The following is a 19,193-nucleotide window of genomic DNA, read 5'->3' as shown; positions in this document are numbered from 1 at the left end:
GAACCCTATAAGAGATTAGGGTTGAACATTTGTCGAATTTTCAAGCATTCTTGTGCCGGTTAATAGGTTAAAGGTCGTTCCGCTAGCCCGAAGAAGATCTGCGAGACAGCAGATGATCTAGGGGCTTTCGTTGTGAATCACCACGTTATAGAGAGGGATTCCGCACCTCTGGATAACGGGATCAAACTATTAACGATCCGCGTCAAGGGACTTACAAGTGGTATCAGAGCCTCTTGGTTTCATACCGGAAGGTAATAGTTTGTTGGTGATAGACAACATTAATTTAGGGTCGTTTAGACGTGATTCTTTCACGAGTTTATGATCGGAAATCCTGTTCGTGGCATATCTTGGTGTTTGCAGCCGTCGTTTGGGTGTTTTGAGGCTTTTAGGGTTTCGATTTCAAGAAAATCATCGGACCAACATCGTTTGCGACCTCGCGAGCTCGTATTACCTTGTCCAACTCGTATTTTCGATTTGGATATCTAATTACGACCTCGCCAGTTCAATTGCGACCTCGTGAGCTCAATTACGACCTCACCAGTTCAATTACGACCTCGAGTACTAATTGCGACCTCGTATTCTTGGACCCCGTGAACTTTACGACCTCGCTTTTATTAAGCAGTTTGTAAACTTTACGAGCTCTAGGAAAATGACGTCTTAGTTACCCGCAAACTACCAGGCTTTGCTGAATCAAATGATTTTGATGGACCATGAAAGCGAAAAGGCCAACTCACCACCAAAGTTGATAAGCCTTGACAGATACTTCAATTAGAAGGGCAGATTCGAGTCATACTATAGACTGATGGATGTAAGGATGTGGATAGGCATTACAAACGGTTATACTCCTCCAAAAGTAACAGGTAATACATCAAGTTCGGGCAGTGCTAGGCTGGCTACATATGAGCAAATGGATTTCGATAAGAAAAAAGATTATGAAGCTGAAAGCAAGGCATTGGGTTCGCTCCGAATGGCTTTCCAAGGGGAACTTCTGCATCTGTTTGAAAAGTATGATACAACAAAAGGCTTATGGGATGCACTCAAAGAGCATTGTGAAGGTGACGCCGATCTCAAGAAGAGCAGGAAAGATTTGTTAAAGAAGCAGTATTATGTGTTCACTAGCTTCAAAGATGAAACTCTAGATGAGACGTTGGTTCGTTACAGTCATCGGCTGATTGAGCTTGCCTACTTTGGGTATAATCCGGATCCAGAAGACATGATCGAGAAGTTGTTGGAGTCACTTCCTATCAAATGGGAAGGATTCATCACATCCTGAATTCGAAATTATCCAACAAAATCCTGAATTCAGTACATGGACTCTGGAACAGATAATTCGAAAGCTGAGAAGCCAAGATATGAAAAGGAAATCAAAGGAAGCAGGCAGCAATGATTTTGTTCAGCGTCCTGAACTTTGTCATAGCAAGGCAAGCATTCCTTCCTCAAGATCTTCAAGTGGAGGGATTACTGCCTTCTATAGTGGAAATGATGAGAAGATGAAGAGGACAATGGATTTTGACAACAACTTGTTGTGAGTCCCTCGATAGCTATAGATCGCTCTCGAGATCGTCTATGATTATGTCGTGAGTGCGGAATCCTCACGAGATAACTAGTTTGATTAGTAAATTGGTATATCGCTAATTATCAAATAAATAATCAGCCGTATTGTCCTATCTTCGTTTCTATAAGCTATAGAACGAACTTAGGTCTCTGGAGTACTTGTATGTCGAACGTCTATGTATATCAGGGTATTCGTTCGTATATATATGTTTCAGGTCGAACTGGGCTTGCTGGGCTTTGTTCTTACGAACTTAGCTGCCAGCCCATCTAACGAAGTTAATCTTCGTTTGTACCAAACGAAGTTTATCTTCGTTTGCCTCTAACGAAGATATACTTTATCTTCGTTAGATGTAATACTTGGTTATATTCCTAAGTGTTTCATCTTAAGGAATCCTAACACATATTATGTTTGTACTTGTATATCACACAACAAACATCATACATAACACATATATATATACAACTCCAAAACATGTAATCGATCATTACCAAAACATAAAGTCCATAATCTATCAATTACATATATAGATACGACATAAATTAACATAATGTCTCAATCTAAACAACATATTAAATCTAAGTTGCTGTTGTCACATCAACGTGCATCAACAAACTCCCCCTTGACAGCAGCACCTTCGATTTCTTAGTCTTCAAAATCTGATCATTCATCAAACAACAATCTTTTGCTATTTGCATGAATATCTTCATGTAAGCAGAGCTGAAGTATCTTACGATATCTACTTTCTTCATGCTTCCAAAATGGCAAAAACGAGCACTCCGTATCGTATAACTTCCTCAGATCATTTCTTGAGAAGTTCACCAGCTGCATCGGATCATAAACTCTTCTCAACAAAATCTGCTTCTTTGAATCTGCATACATTTTGGCTTCACCAGAATTTCGATCAATTTCCCAATTATCCATCTTGTCCAAGACATCTTGTGCCCATTTCTTGGCAGGAACCTTGATCATACATTTAATATCATGTTGAACAAACTCAACTGTTTTATCTGGCTTAACCACTCTTTTCTTCGATCTTGGCTCAATCTTAAATTGTGGTTTATCAGAATCTTTCATGTTCTTCCTTAACCAAAAATCTTTTCTAAGATTCTTACCAACAACGTCAGCTAAGCCATCATCACTTGGATTGATAATCCAGTTATTTCCAAGCTCATGTAAATCTTCTTCACACAAACTTCTGAAATGTCTCTCACACCATGCTAAGTACTGACAACCTTCTGGTCTTTTAAGCACAAACAACTTCAATTCATCATCATAAAACCAACTCCAGATGATTGTCTTGTACTTTGCAGCATCTTTATCTGAGATATGAGTCCAATACAAATTCGGTTTCCACGTTTCCCTATGTACTATCCAATCATTTACTCTTTTCTCGGGAACACGTCGATTAACAATATGTAATGAATCATCATCTCTGAGAGGAACTGGAAAATCATTTGAATTGAATGATCTTGTCACATTAATCTCATATTCAGATGGAATCGACACATCACCATTCTTAGCATACACAACAAAATGTAGAATTTGAGTTAGGCTGCTGAATGGGACTTGAAGCATTCTTTCTCTAACATCTGATCTCTGCTGATCCAACACTCTATTTTCTTCAATCATCGGATCTTCAGGAATTGAGTCCCACACTTCATCAAACCCATAAGGCTTCTTGAATATATCTAGATTTGGTTCAGGGACAAATTCGCCTTCCTCGAGCTCATCACCATCAAAGAATAAATCTGTATAATCTGGATCATCTATTTAAATTTACACAAAATGAACACCAGAATAAAAGAATAAACATAATAATTATAATAAAGATGAAATGTACTTGTATTAAAATAAGATAAATTACATTTCATTACATAAAATGTCATAACTTATTACACACAATCAAGTATACATTCTATCTATCAATCTTTATCATAGACAAAATTAGAAACCTGAATCACGAGGAGCACCAGAAGGACCAGCACCAGAACCAGAAGCACCTTGCTGAGAAGTTTGAGAAGTATCACCTCCTGTCTCCCCCTCGATCGCTGCACCCTTTCTTCTATCTTCAACTGGGCGAGAAACATTCCTTTCAGCAGCATTATCAGCATCATCATCGTCATTCTGACGTCGTGGTTGAACCGCTGACAATCTGCAAACTTCTTCAGGAACTTCTCCCCCTTGATTCTTGACCCAGTTGATCAAAAATGTTAAGGCAGCGCGAGTAGCAGTGAAATCTGACTCCAAAGTGCGAACTCTGGTCTCCAAAAGATCAACACGACATCCAAGAACAGGAGCAACAGCAGCAGTCGGGCCTGGAAGAGCAGGCAATGCGACAGAAGAAGCTTCAACAACACGTCTACGCTTAATTCTGGTATATTGAAGATCAATACTCCCTTGCCTCTTCACCGGACTAACCGAACTTGCTCTGTTCACAGGGTCTTCCATATCTTCAAAGATCTCTCGCAATTCAGAATCATGCTGAGCTGCAACATCGGGATCAATCTCAGCAGCAGAAATTGAGTTAGCAGAATCTGAAATTGCTGGAGTTGCGTGACAAGCTTTGCTTCTGCGTTCTCTATGAAACAAAACACCCGCTTGATCAAACGACTGATGCGAATGATCGCTTTCAGAAGCAGCCGCAATATCATGTATCATCTTAGTTCGACGTTCAGCAGCAGTAGAATCATCTGTGTCTGTCGCAGTTGTAGCAGCAGAACCGTCGGAACTAGCAACATCATCTCCATCATTTCCAACATCCAAACCAGCAGACTCATCCCCGGAGTCATCAGCAGAACCATCAACAGAATCATCCGAACTTTCAGAATCACCAGACTCAGAATCGTCATCAACATCATCCACAAACATATCATTCTCAAGACGAGATCGATAGTTTGGATTAATCAGGTGACCAAAAAGTGGTGGATCATGGAGACCAGCCACATTACCCGTATTTGCCTCTAGATCAGCAAAAAGACGCGAAGGCCAAGCATGAAGAACGTAGCGAGGACCTTGGTCATATTCTAAGTCGGGACAAAAATGTCTAACTATAGCCATCACAAATCGAGGATACAGAAGAAATCGCTTTCTCCCCCTAGCATTAATCTGATCAACAAACTCTTGATAAAAATATCGGGAGAAAGGATAAGGGCGATTATATACCAAAGCAACCATCTGCGACGCAATCTGTGCAGATAGTTGATCAAAGCCAGCCTTGCGATTGCTCAAACAGACAAGCAATGCATACGCCAGATACCTCCATCTGCCCTGAAAACCACTCTTGTCAAAAGGAAGTTTGACCTGTCCAACAAACCCCATTCTCTGAAAGCAGCGAAGAAGGAGTTCGAACTCGTAAGTCATTTCAACATCGTCCTCTTCTGCTACGTCTGGTTCTGCTCCTAGATGCAAAATAGTGCGGAGCGACTCAGCATTAAAATCAAATGTTGTGCCTTCAACAGTTGCGCGTACAAAACTTTGGCCATCAACCATAACTTCATGAGCAGTAGACCAGAAAGAATCAATATACAGCTTAATCAGTCTCGGCGAATCACAAAAAGCAAAGGATAATCGTGAGCGAGCAATGTAGTTGAACATTTCATGAAAATGTTCACAATTATGCTGATCTGGATCTAGGTTCAGTGCAAGATTGTGCTTTTTCACAAATTGACGTGGAGCGAGAGCCATTTCTGCAAAACCAACCAAAATATCGAAACAACTATAAATAATCACGATAAATGAATTGCCAAGTTGAAAAACCCTAATATGGAAAACCCTAGTCCAGAATTTCGCAAAACAAGTCTGAACGAAGATAACCAATAAATTCGTTAAGTGGATAGAACGAAGATAGAAGCTAAATTCGTAAGCAATAACTAAACAAAAATAGATCTTAAGTTCGTAAGAATTAAATCTAAATTTACACCTAACGAAGTTTAAGTTCGTAAAGACTAAACTGTACATGCAAGTTCGTAAGTTACAAAACTTATCTTCTAAGTTCGTAACCTATAAACGAAGTCTAAGTTCGTTTGAATAAACCTAAGGGTGTTAAGCTAAATTCGTTCCTCATCAACTTGGGTCTAAGTTCGTAAGGCATAAAAGTAACTTCATGTCTACCCAAGGTAAATTCGTTCAATTCAAAATCTAAGTCCATGTGCACACATCTAAATTCGTTTTGAACTAAAGTCTAAATTCGTTCACACAAGTCTAAATTCGTTTGATCAAACCAGAAGAATGATCACAAGAATTTTATATAAACATGATCAACACAAATCAAATCGAAGATACATGGAAACCTAAATCATATTCATGAATGAAAAGAACATTAAAAACTTACTTAGATCTCAGTTTGGACAATGAATCAAGAAAACGAATTAAAGTGAGAAAAAAGAAAAAAAGTTTGTGTTTTAGGGTTTTTGCTCGAAAATAAGAGTATTTTTCGTTTGATAACGAAATAACGAAGAAAAACCCCTTTATATATGAAACTAACAATGGGCCAACTATGGATCGGGCATAACTTCACAAACGAAGTTAGCCAAACGAAGATAAACTTCGTTTGAACAAAGGTGTGTCGAACGAAGATAGCAGTTATCTTCGTAAGAACAAATCTGAAAATATTCCGTAGTTCAGCAAAAATTTCAGAGTTTCATCCAAGCAATCTTCCAAAACACAGCCCTTTATCACAATCTGTACATAGCAAAAACTCGTTAGATAGCAACCTGTTCATGCCTTGTACTAAAACGTTCTTAGCACCCAGATTCATAATCATAATGTAAGTAGATAACTGAACATTATAATCCTGAATAAAAACATATGGTTTAAACGCTATCCATAAACAAACCTGAAAATAATCAATTTAAACATGAACCTCATTACCAATTTGATGATGACACCGAGAACTTCCTTGGATCATAATATGCATTACAGCAAACCATCTTGAAACACTTAAATCCCATACTAAATGCCGTCTACAAAACTTAACAAACAATGAACTATCCAACAAAAATTCACTGAAGAACTTAGTAAAGTTTCCAAAAGTATGTCATAAATCACAGCATGAAATTCAAAGGAAACTAATATGAAATTTGATTATTTTCATTAAATACATGAATCATAAATAAATAACTATTCCAAAACCAGTTCATGTATTCATCCTTCACATACTCTAATCTGCATCACAAATATTATCACTACACACCAAGGATCTTATCGTAATGATATCATCCATGTAAATAACAATGCAGTAACAGAAGTCAGCATTCCAACGTTATCTTCTAACCTGAACACTGCACACTTACCACAGAACTCATCAACGCATTGAGAACAAAATAGTATAATGCAGAAAATTCAAGTTACAATCATACTCAATCAGGGTTAACAAATATGAAATAACTAAAAATCTAACAAAAGATCAAGGGAAGTCATTTCTTGTCAAACCCTAAAATGTCACCACACAAATTTAAACAAACCAATTAATAATTTGGTGACAAGTGAAAATCATGAAATTTCAAATGACTTTGACATTTCACATTACACTTGAAAAGATCTTTTTCTAAACTCTAAACAAATTAATGTCCATATTAGAAAATCTTCTTTGTGAACAGTCTACACAACTTCACGTATCGATTAACACGAGATCTAACAATCATAGATGTGCGGAATCCATCTATAATCGTCTTTAGGGTTAATTAATGATTATCATGATAAACACACACGAAGATAATAAGAACAGGAGATAAACACAAAAATACTATCATTAATCATATGATTACAAGATGAATCCGTATGAACAACATCTACAATGATTACGGATTACAATCATTGAGACGAATCGTGATAGTTTGGGCGGTATCTCGAGGTATAGATCTCTACCTCGAGAACCTAGTGAATGACTTTATGTTGCAACTAAATCATCAACCTAAATTCGTGACCTAAGACTTATATTTATAGGTTGTACAAACAGACTGGGCCTTATTAACTTAATAGTTCTTAGCCTTTTAGAATTATTGCATCGGACAACAGATTGTGCACTTTATGTGCTCTAACAAACTCCCCCTTGGCCGGTGCAATCAATTCTTCACAAACCGATATTAATTATAGAAAGTCTAAATGAATAGCCTCCCCCTTAACTTTGAGATATCGGATCTTCAATGTTGAGACTCGATCTTCTGAAACTGCAATCTCATCTTCAACCTGCAAAATCTCTATATCTTCATGAAAACTAACCAACCCAACACTTCTCGCTGTAGTTCTCCCCCTCAGTAGTAGCACCTCCAAATTAAACATCAACAATCTTCCACCCTAGGATTTATTGCCGGAGACTCTGCTCATCTTGCTTAATTGGCATGTAATGGCGGAGTTGAATTTCCAACAATCAACATCAAATCAATCAGCTCTCACAAAAATAAGAAACTCTGTAGCTTGAATCACAAACTGTAGTATCATGAATCCTGTCTCAACTAGCAGTGTCTGACTCTGTCTTGTATCTTCACAACTCTACCAATCACCCGAAGCCTTTCTAATCAGATATCCTCTTCAGTTGTATACGCTGCCATACACAAAGATCTTTATCTTCGTGACTGCTCCTCTCAGTCACCTGATATCATCTTAATGTCTTGGAATATAGATAAGATTCAATCTTCAAATACTCAACAACAAGTAACCAACTTCATTGCAGCAACACTTCAACAGTTCAAACCGCTATATCAAAAAGATCAACTTCTAATAATACTCCAATAATAACATGATGATCTTCAAACTCGAACATTATAATACTTTAATCACCATCAACCGTTAAACTGAATGAATGAACAGAATAACCTTTGATCTTCAATGAATGTCGAGTAGTTCATATTTTTGCTTAGAAATACCGAGGACTGAAAGTTTTATCCCCCCCCCCATTTCTCTGCAAAAATCTTGAACTTCAGCCTGTCTTAGGTATCTCCTATCCTGTATGAGGTTCCAAATGGCCTAGAGCATATAACAACTGCAAACTCTTCGCCGATAACAGGGTACACCATTTTCCCTCCAAATTTTCTGGGAAAAACACCTTTACGTGAAACATTGGTTTTCACGTAAATTATTGAATCTAAGATGGTAGGAAAAATTTGATGATTATCGAATTTTTGTACCGAAACCGTGCCAAATATGCGCGAAAACGGACCAAAATTTTTCGACCATTACCAAATTTTGAATCTCGCGTAAAAATCCAATTCTAAGACCATAGAAGAAATTAAATTTTACTCAAGATTTCCCGCCTTTTTACTCAAGAAATTAAAATTTTTTTTTTTTTTTTTTTTTAATAACTACCCTGTTGTGTGCTTCCATGTAATTGATCTTCTGATGTTGAAACACACTGAACCTCTAAAGTAGCTTGAGAACATCTTCGTCGTCTGATAAGAACCATATACGAACTTGTCTCAGCTAGAACGACTATCTTCGTGATGACATCAACTCTCAGTTAAACTAACTTCTGGATGACATCAGCACGAACTTAGATGTTATCTTCGTAAGAACTAAATCTGCATGAAACGAAGTTTAAGTTCGTAAGAACAACTAACTTCGTAAGTGCAATCTAACTTCGTAAGAACAAAGTTACTTTGCAACCAAATGCTAAGTTCGTAAGTGTAAGTTCGTCAGGTGAAAAGGGTTAAGTTCGTGAGGTGTTTTTGGCTATTTTGGGTTAAGTTCGTAAGGTGAAGACCTCATCTGTACGAAGTTAAGACTTAAGTTCGTAAGAACAACTAACTTCGTAAGGTAAATTCGTTTCCTATCTTCGTGAGATGAACTTAGAACGAATTTAAAGTTAAATTCGTTTCCTATCTTCGTGAGATGAACTTAGAACGAATTTAGCAGATCTGGTCGAATTCTTCATCAAAAACCTAATTTTCAGATCTCGTTTGAGGAAATATCATCCTCCAAAGCTCTGATACCACTTGTGAAAACGTGTTTCAGCACGTTCCCGGATCGATTAACACGAGATCTAACAATCATAGATGTGCGGAATCCATCTATAATCGTCTTTTCAACCTTTTCAGTAGCAGAATCGTCTTTGTTCTCAGCAGCGTTCACCTCTCCAGAGTCTTTCGTATCAGCAACCTCAACCTCTTCATCCGACTCAGAATCAGTGTCATATACCTGAGTAGAAGATTCCAAGTTCGAGCTTTGAGCAATTTCATACAGATGCTCATCACTGTGGTAAACTGAGGTGTCCAAGAAATCCTCAACAGAATCTGCTATTTGAGCCATATCATCAACTATTTCGGCCAAAAAAGCATTATTAGTCTCATCCTGTGGAAGATTCCAGACATAAGAACCATCAGGTTGAGCAGCTACGATAGCCTTGTCATTGCTATTTCCAGTAGTATCTTCAGTCAACAAGAGAGCTCTACTTGCATTCTGATTAAAAGGACGATTACCACCTCTATCTTGACGGGTAGGGGTAATGTTGACATCTCTCTTTGGTCGTTGACATTCTTTGGCAAAATGTCCAAAGCCATCGCAATTATAGCACTTAACCTTTGACTTGTCAAAGCCCTGAGTACCCCCAATAAGCTGTCGACCTGTTCGCTGCATAAACCTTTGCACTCTCCTAGTGATCATCGCCAAATTCCATTTCAGAACCATTTCTTCAACATCATCTGGATTTATTTGGTCATAATCTTCATCAATGAGTGCTGGATCCGTGATCCTCCTAGCAACAAAAGCTTCATGTGCAGCACACATTGCAGCAAAGACATTCATCCTTCCCTCAGCAGATTTCATATCCATAGGCATAGACTTGTAACCAGCAGAAGTAGATGAAATGTTACCAAACGACATATTTCCAGGCTTGGCATTCTCATTTGTCTTTCGAGCCTTGAAACCAGCATCAGAAGCCATGAAACCTGCAGAATCATCTCCATCCATAATACAATTAGGACCTTCTTTCGTGCCAGAAGAACCAACTCCAGAAAAGAATGCATTAATATCAGCTGTAGGATTCTTCATAGTGGCATGATAAAGAGATGGATCTTGTGTGAAGTTGTCTTGGAGATCCTTTGCCTTATCCTTCATTTCTCTGTTTCTTAATGTGGATATAACACCATCTATACGAAGAGATGCATAATCAGCTCTTTCTTGCAATCCATGACGAAATTCTTTATAAGCTTTCGGCAGACCATCCAAGAATTTATCCACTATCTCAGTAGGAGTATACTTAAGATCAAAATAGGCTAACTCAGCAAGAAGATGTTGAAATCTCAAGATAAGATCCTCAACTAGTTCGTTCTTGGTAGCATTAAAGCAATCAAATTGTTTCTTAAGCATCTTAACTCGATTTTGCTTCAATAATGGATCACCTTCACAGTGAGCTTCAATAGCATCGAACAGTTGCTTGGAAGTCTTGTACTCCTGTTTAGGAAACAAGTGCACTAATTCTTGAGGAATGCACATTCTAAGAGTAGAAAGAGCCTTAACTTCAACAGCATACAAGGATTTTTCTTAACCTTTTAATTCTCCTACTTTGTAATTAGTTGTAACACCGTTTACAGTAAGAGTTGGCCATTCATATCCTTCAGTGATCATAATCCACATATTCAAATCTTCTCGTTGAATATAATCTTCAAATCGACCTCTCCACGCCCAGAAGTCAGCCAATGAAACTAACTTCGGTGGAGAATTAGTACGTCCAACGAGATGATCATGAAAGACAAGAGAATTCAGGTATTGAGCAACAGCGGTGTTGGTTGACGAGGAAGCCATTTCTGAATTTTTTGCACTGAACGAAGATAGATCTTAAATTCGTTTGAATGAGAGAAACGAAGATAGGATTAACTTCGTTTGCAGGAGAAAACGAAGATAGAATTATCTTCGTTTGAAGGAAAGAACGAAGATAAAGCAAAAATCCGTAAGGTGAGAGTAACGAAGATAACTTGAAATTCGTTTGAAGGAACTTAACGAAAATAAAGCTAAAAATGTTGGAAGAACTCGAAACGAAGATGAGGTTAATTTCGTTTGCTAAATTCGTTTGAGAAAACGAAGTTAGCGACAGTAAGGGTGTCGGGAGGTTGATTTTCAGAGAAAAGAATCAAACAAAACGATCTCGAACCTTCGATAAGAAATCGATTGGCTCTGATAACACTTGTGAGTCCCTCGATAGCTATAGATCGCTCTCGAGATCGTCTATGATTATGTCGTGAGTGCGGAATCCTCACGAGATAACTAGTTTGATTAGTAAATTGGTATATCGCTAATTATCAAATAAATAATCAGCCGTATTGTCCTATCTTCGTTTCTATAAGCTATAGAACGAACTTAGGTCTCTGGAGTACTTGTATGTCGAACGTCTATGTATATCAGGGTATTCGTTCGTATATATATGTTTCAGGTCGAACTGGGCTTGCTGGGCTTTGTTCTTACGAACTTAGCTGCCAGCCCATCTAACGAAGTTAATCTTCGTTTGTACCAAACGAAGTTTATCTTCGTTTGCCTCTAACGAAGATATACTTTATCTTCGTTAGATGTAATACTTGGTTATATTCCTAAGTGTTTCATCTTAAGGAATCCTAACACATATTATGTTTGTACTTGTATATCACACAACAAACATCATACATAACACACATATATATATACAACTCCAAAACATGTAATCGATCATTACCAAAACATAAAGTCCATAATCTATCAATTACATATATAGATACGACATAAATTAACATAATGTCTCAATCTAAACAACATATTAAATCTAAGTTGCTGTTGTCACATCAACGTGCATCAACACTTGTTGTATGTAAGCTCTTCTGAATCAGCGATTGATGTGCATAATGGTAATCAGAATAGTAGTTCTCTAAGCTCGGGTTTAACAGGTATGCCGATGAGCATAAGATCTGCTGAGGGACATCTGGGCATGCTCGCTTCTTTTGTGTCGGCTCATGAAAAGCTAATTGGAGGAAAACTGACTGATCCTGAACCGGTTAGGGAGGACTACAAGCAAGTTGATCCATATGATCTGGAAGAAATGGACCTGAACTGGCAATTGGCTATGTTAACATTGAGAGTTCAGCGTTTCACTGATAGAACTGGAAGGAAGATGCTTGACGGCAAAGTAGGGTTTGATAAAACCAAGGTGAAATGTTTCAACTGTGATGGCTTTGGACATTTTGCTCGTGAGTGTCAGAGGCCAAGACAGGACAACAATTCACCTACAGGTCGTCAGAACTTCAATTAGGGAGGTTTCATTGCTAGTCAGAATTCTGGACGTCCATATGCTAATACTGGGAACCGAAGCTCTGAAAGGTTGATAACTCAAGAGCATTGGTGGTTCAATCTGATGGTACATATAATTGGGTTTGACTAGTGCCGATGATCAGAATCATGCATTCATGGCAGAAATTCAAGACTATGATGAAGGGATGAAAGATCTTGTTAATAATTCATTAAACTATACATTGTATGCCAGTACAGATGATCTTGATAGCTTTCATCAGAAGGCAGAAGAAGAACCGAAAACATCAAAACCAGTAAGAGCTAGTGACTGTGTTGCTGAGACAGGGCTCATGGCACACTTGGAAGTCATTGAACAACCGGAACCACTAAGGAAAGCTACAGGAATGTGGTTTGTTGATAGTTGATGTTCAAGACATATGACAGGAGATAAGAGATTGTTAACTGAATTCACACCTGTTAAAGGTTCTTATGTAAGTTTTGCTGGTCCCAAGGGTGGCAATATTTCTGGAATTAGGAATGTCATCAATGGGAAGATCAAATTTGACAATGTGAGTGTTGTAGATACATCAGCTGATGATTATGCTCTTATGGAAGATAAGAAAGTAAATGAAGATGTGAAGATCGAGATACCTGATAATCTGAATGCAGAAGAGCTTGTGAATTTCATAGCTAATCTTGAAGCATCAGAGCAGCAAGTAAGTCTGTCCTTGCACACTCTTATATCCATATGTAAGCATAACAAAGATGTGTCAGATAAAAATACTGCGCTTAAAAGGGAAATTGACTTCACAAAGGTCTGTTTAAATGATGCGGTCAGTTCTAGATATATTAATGCTCACCGTGAAAAAAGACTATGTTCAAGTTATCTACTTTACTCTTTTCGGTAGTGACAGTATCTTCTCAGAACTGGATGTAGCAGGAACAGGTGTTCTACTTGAGTCCATAATAGATAAGATTTGGTTTGTCGAGGAAAAGATCTGTAATCTGAATAAATATGCAAGATCTTTTGAGTATATCTATAGCCGAAAGGAAGCTCTTAAGAAACTGAATTGGTTAGCTGGACTAAATGTAAGATCTTCGAGTCAACCTAAAGAACAACATCTGTCTAAGATCTTAAATAAAGCAAACATGTCCCAAGAAGGCTACTGGACTGTGTAAGTGCATGTCTATGTCAATAGTAGTCTAGATTGTTTGAGCTTAAATGTAATATGTCTTTGTCATTGTAATTGTCATTAATGAACTTTGTATTATGCATAGAACACTAGATTAAGTTTAAGTATTGAATGTATAATCTGCTTGAGAGGGATTACGACCTCGTAATTGTAGGGAAAATTACGAGGTGGCTATAGGAATACGACCCCGTATTTGCAGGGTCAAATACGAGGCAAATCACAGAATAAGACCTCGTATTAGTGACGGGCTGGGCTTGGATTTGCGAGGCCAACTCGCTGAAAATCCATTCGGGTGTTTCCTATAAATACCAGAACCCTAACAGAGATTAGGGTCGAACATTTGTCGAATTATCAACCATATTTGTGTAGGTTAATAGGTCAAAGGTCGTTCTGCTAGCCCAAAGAAGACCTGCGAGGCAGCAGGTGATCTAGGGGCTTTCGTTGTGAATCACCACATTATAGAGAGGGATTCCGCACCTCTGGATAACGGGATCAAACTATTAACGACCTACATCAAGGGGACTTACAAGTGGTATCAGAGCCTCTTGGTTTCATACCGGAAGGTTATAGTTTTTTGGTGATAGACAACGTTTTGTTTAGGGTCGTCTAGCCGTGATTATTTCACGGAGTTTGATGTGGCTAATTTATACCCATTACCCACATCGTTATTGGCCATTTTACTATATGTTTTAAGTCGTTTTTTACAGCCTCTAAACAAGATACGCGTTCATTTGGTACATTTTCGGATGATTATTGGCCTGGAAGTGCAATATGATGTTGAGAGTTGATTTGAGTGGAAGAAACGGCGGAGTTCGGCAAGTGATCGAGATCGAAAGTAGTTGGTTCTGTACAAGCCATGACTGCGCCGTAGTAGGGATGCATGTAGCCCATTGCGCTGCAGCCAAAATCCTCGGAAACAAATGAAGGTTGCCCCACTGCGCCGGAGTGGGGATGGCTAGAAAGTGACTGCGCCGCAGTCACTAAAGGAAGAAATGAAGCCGTGGAAACGTACTTGTGTATGTGATTTTAAAACGGTTACATGTCTATAAGTAATTATCACTAGTTCATGGTATGATAGTGAATATCATTTTAAGAAAAGATTAATTTTGTCAACGTGATTGATATCGGTTGGTGGTACCACGCTATTGTCACATAGGTACAATTGATAATTTGATAGTCAACAAAACTGATTGTTAGAAGAATTGACTTACTGCGCCGCAGTGGGGATGGCTAGAAAGTGACTGCGCCGTAGTCACTAAAGGAAGAAACGAAGCCGTGGAAACGTACTTCGCCGCAGTGGTGGTTTGCTTGGCAACTGCGCCGCAGTCAGCCGAAGTCAAAGTCAAACTATACCTCACTGCGCCGCAGTGAGGGAAGGCTCAACCCCACTGCGCCGCAGTGGGTGCACGGGAGGACAGACCTTTCCTTGTTTCTGCATCAGATTTTGGAGGGGTATAAAAACAAAACCCTAGGTCGAAAATAAGGCATCAAAAATCTTTCTAGGAGCTGTTCTACAAGGGTTCTTCTTCCTCCAATCAAGATTATTTCTTAGGCGGATTCGTTGAAGATTCACGGGCACCCATCTAGATCGTATCTACTTATTGTCTTGCATTTTATTTTCTTCAAACGATTGGTACATCATGTTTCTCTTCTATTTTATTCATTATTGTGAATTGATCTTGAGTGGCTAAACGTTTAATATACAATACTGCTACTTCTCATATAACTTGGAGAATTCTTGCTACTGGATTAACTGACAAGTAAATATAGTATAACGAATATATACTTAATTGAATATTAGTTGTTTAATGTTAAATTGATAAATAACTTGGTTTATCAGTTGGTTGTAAAAGATGATTATCACTTTAACACAAGTATGTTTGAGGCATATAATTGTGAGGAGAATATGTGGATATACTGAAAATAGGATATGATTTATTCGACATCTAATCTATCAGTTAGCTATAGGACGTTATTTGGTTAAATATGTACAAGTATTTAGTGACATTGGATGTACTTCCAGGGGATTTTGCTTAATAGGGGAGTGACCACTTTTGCCAAAGAATTGAGGTAAGATACATTACTTTTGACACCTGAGGACACAACAAAATTTAGTTTTTAATAATTACTCCCATTTTATGAAGTTATAATATCTCATGCTTATATTGGGTATGGGTTGTATGTGGGAGGTTTATTGGGACATTGTTTATGCATGTTTTAGTCGATACGAGCTTATTGTTGTTTAATGTAGCATGTGGTTGAGTTGCTTTAGTAGATACGAGATTATTTATGACTTGTACACATAGTACACTAGACATTATTAAGTTGTCATGTCACGTGCACGTTAAGGGCCCTAATGTTGATATGTGGAAATAAGTAGAAACCTTAATGGAGAATATTTTAAAGTAGCTAATGTGATAAGTAGAGTTGAGTAGCCTTCTTTATGTTCAAAGTCTCAAGCACTGAGTAGTAAGTGTTAAGCTTAACCCACATTTGGTCGTATGGATCATTTGTGTTAAGTAGCCCATTCGGGGGCGACGTATACTGTTCCCGATGGGGTCAATCTTTTAAGTAGCTGAGTAATTTCGTTGGGTGTGAATGGCCTTTATAGTAGTTTGCGGATTACTCGTGGATTGGTTATGTCTTTCCATAACGACGCCGATGGACCCCCGAAAGGTTTACCCATCATGTCGGGTGTGAGGTTCCCTGTGAGGTCTTATGACCGCCTGCACACAAAACCTTTATTGTTGATCTTAAATGGCATAACCTAAGTAGTTAAGTAGTTAAAGAGTTGAGTAGCTTAGTAAAGAAGCTAAAGTAGTATTTGAGGATTGTTACGCACATTGTAGTATTTGATTATCCAATTTCAGTAGTATTTGTTGATATGTGTAATTATGCCTATATATTTGCATGAGACACTTTTATTGAAATGATTTTAATTAGCAATCTTTTTGTTGTACTAACCTGTTATCTTACTCAGCTTTAAAAGCTGACACTTGTTTTGTGGAAAATGTGTTGTGCCTTCAGGTTAGGCGTTGATTGATCATTTGATGGCTTGATCGAGAGTGGGGTAGCTAATAAATGGAGCTAGTGGATGATGGCTTTAGTTACCCTTAGTTTCTTTATTTTAGTAGACTCGTTATTTAACCGTTTGGCATTTAATATGTGGATTGTGAATTTCATGAGAATTACTGTGATGATACTTTGTCGGTAACACCTTTATGAGAAAATTATGATGTTTTAAGATTCCGTTAGGGAACATTTGGATTTTTTTTAAAAGTCGCTTCCGCATTTTATTAACGGAGTTTGATTTATTATTTAAAAATTTTGGAAATTCACATTTTTGTAAAGCAGGGTGTTACAGTTTTAAACCAATGTTTTAAGATCAATAAAAGTCTGTAAGAGTTCAGATCAAATATAGGTGCATATAACGTGAATAATCGTTAATAAATGTATTAAATGATATATGCCTAATGATGGATGCGAGATAGGGACCACTATAATTAGTGTGATTATTTCCAACAAGTTGGAACTTCTAGTGGCTTATTTCTTATTCCCTTTAGCCATTTTGCCTTTGAGGCACTAAATACATGTTTCAAAATCACGAAAGTCAAGAGAATGTACTATTCCATTCTTTATGCCAAACTAATGAGATGTGGCCAAACTTTTATGCCACTACATGGAGGAATTCTCTAATTGCTTAGATGATTTTGCCTTTGTTTTAGTTATGTCATCAATACTAGGAGACAACAAAGACTGTGATAAATTATGACCGAGAGTCATCCAACCATGTATTATTTCGAACATCAATAGTAAAGGAATCAAATATTACATTAAGTTACGTTTCTTAGCTAGCCATTTCTTGATATTATGGAAATTTTTCTGAATGTGCCCTTTGACACAACAGAATTTACAGCTAGGATTGCTCATCAAGAACTTAAAGCTAGAGGCAACCGCACCATGATAAGCCTTTAGAACATTATTCGCAGTCTTATATTTACTATTATTACCCTTCCTCTTATTGAAATTAGCAGTGATAGTTAGGTAAACAAATTCATGGTTGGCCCAACTTGAGGCGACCCTATTTTTGCAAACACATTGAGATTAGTTCACTCATCGACTGTTTATCCTTCATAGAGTTATAGTTAATTTTGAAGGTGTCGAAACAAGTAAGCAATGAGGTCATTATAAAGTGCATAAGAAAACTATCAAAGACTTCCAATTTTAGGACTATTAAACTTTTGAGTCATGTCAGTCATATTCATTATGTGTTCATGAACACTGCTATTTCCTCTTAGACGTTTACTTGAAGTGATAGCTTCTCGGATACTAAGATTAATGGAGTTATTGACCATCATTATTGACAAGCAATTCGCCCTATCCCACTTTTAAAATTCGCTTTCTGAGTTGCAAGAGAGTTAGCAGTAATAGCAGTGGGTTCATTATGGCGAATGGCATAGTCAAAAGGTCTAGCATCTCTAGATTTAGACGTAATTAATCTTTTCATGAAGCAAAGTTTGCACCGGTAAGTGGCTCAATGCTTAAGCTAGGTACTACATTGGAGATTAGGAGGATATGAATTTATGAAACAAGTGATAAAAGATTATTAAAATAATGCCTAAAATAAGTAGGTCTAATAGTAATGTTGTTATAGTGACATGACTAGCTATCTAAGGCAGACTAAGTAAAGTCTCTTAATAATAATGGAACTAAAATAATGCCTAAAATAAGTAGGCTTAATAGTAATGTTCATTAAAATAATGAGACTATGACCATTATTATAGTAATGAAGCTAGTGATAGGTAAACTTATTATAAACACCAAAACAATAAGCTAAAATAAGGCTCTACTTAGATGTTACATAACCTTTGGGCAGAAATAGCTAATATCTAAGTATAAATGAGTATTAGGTTCATGCAACACAACGCTTATCTTTTGACCTTTGGGCACAAAATTAAAAACCGTGTATATTAAATAGTCCTTTTGGCAGACAAAGCACATTAAATCACCTTTGGGCAGAATTAATATACTTAGTGTTCATTATGCAAAAAGAAAAAAGAGCGTAACATGAGAATCACATTTGACCTTTGCGCACAAATGATGGGACCATGTACATTAGTGCAAAGCCCCTAAGTTACGGGGTCCAGGGTAACGCCCTTGAAAGCAGGGTCTAAGGGGCGGCAGCCCGTGGCGACTAAACCAAATTTTAATACTGAATTATTTATTTATTTATTTTAATTTCTCTTTATGTGTTATGGAAA

At 37.5% G+C, this 19,193-nt stretch overlaps 1 protein-coding gene across 1 annotated transcript; it reads left to right on the top strand.

The window, feature by feature from the left end:
* The first annotated feature begins 802 nt into the window (after positions 1-802).
* On the top strand, positions 803-1,273 carry LOC122609092. Its single transcript, XM_043782153.1, has one exon. It carries the CDS (start codon positions 803-805, stop codon positions 1,271-1,273), a length of 471 nt encoding a protein of 156 aa, XP_043638088.1.
* Positions 1,274-19,193: the final 17,920 nt, after the last annotated feature.

Source organism: Erigeron canadensis, chromosome 7 (assembly GCF_010389155.1).
Source record: "Erigeron canadensis isolate Cc75 chromosome 7, C_canadensis_v1, whole genome shotgun sequence".
Lineage (NCBI taxonomy): Eukaryota > Viridiplantae > Streptophyta > Magnoliopsida > Asterales > Asteraceae > Erigeron > Erigeron canadensis.
Note: the sequence above shows the minus strand (reverse complement) of the source record. Positions and strands in the feature narration are given on the sequence as shown.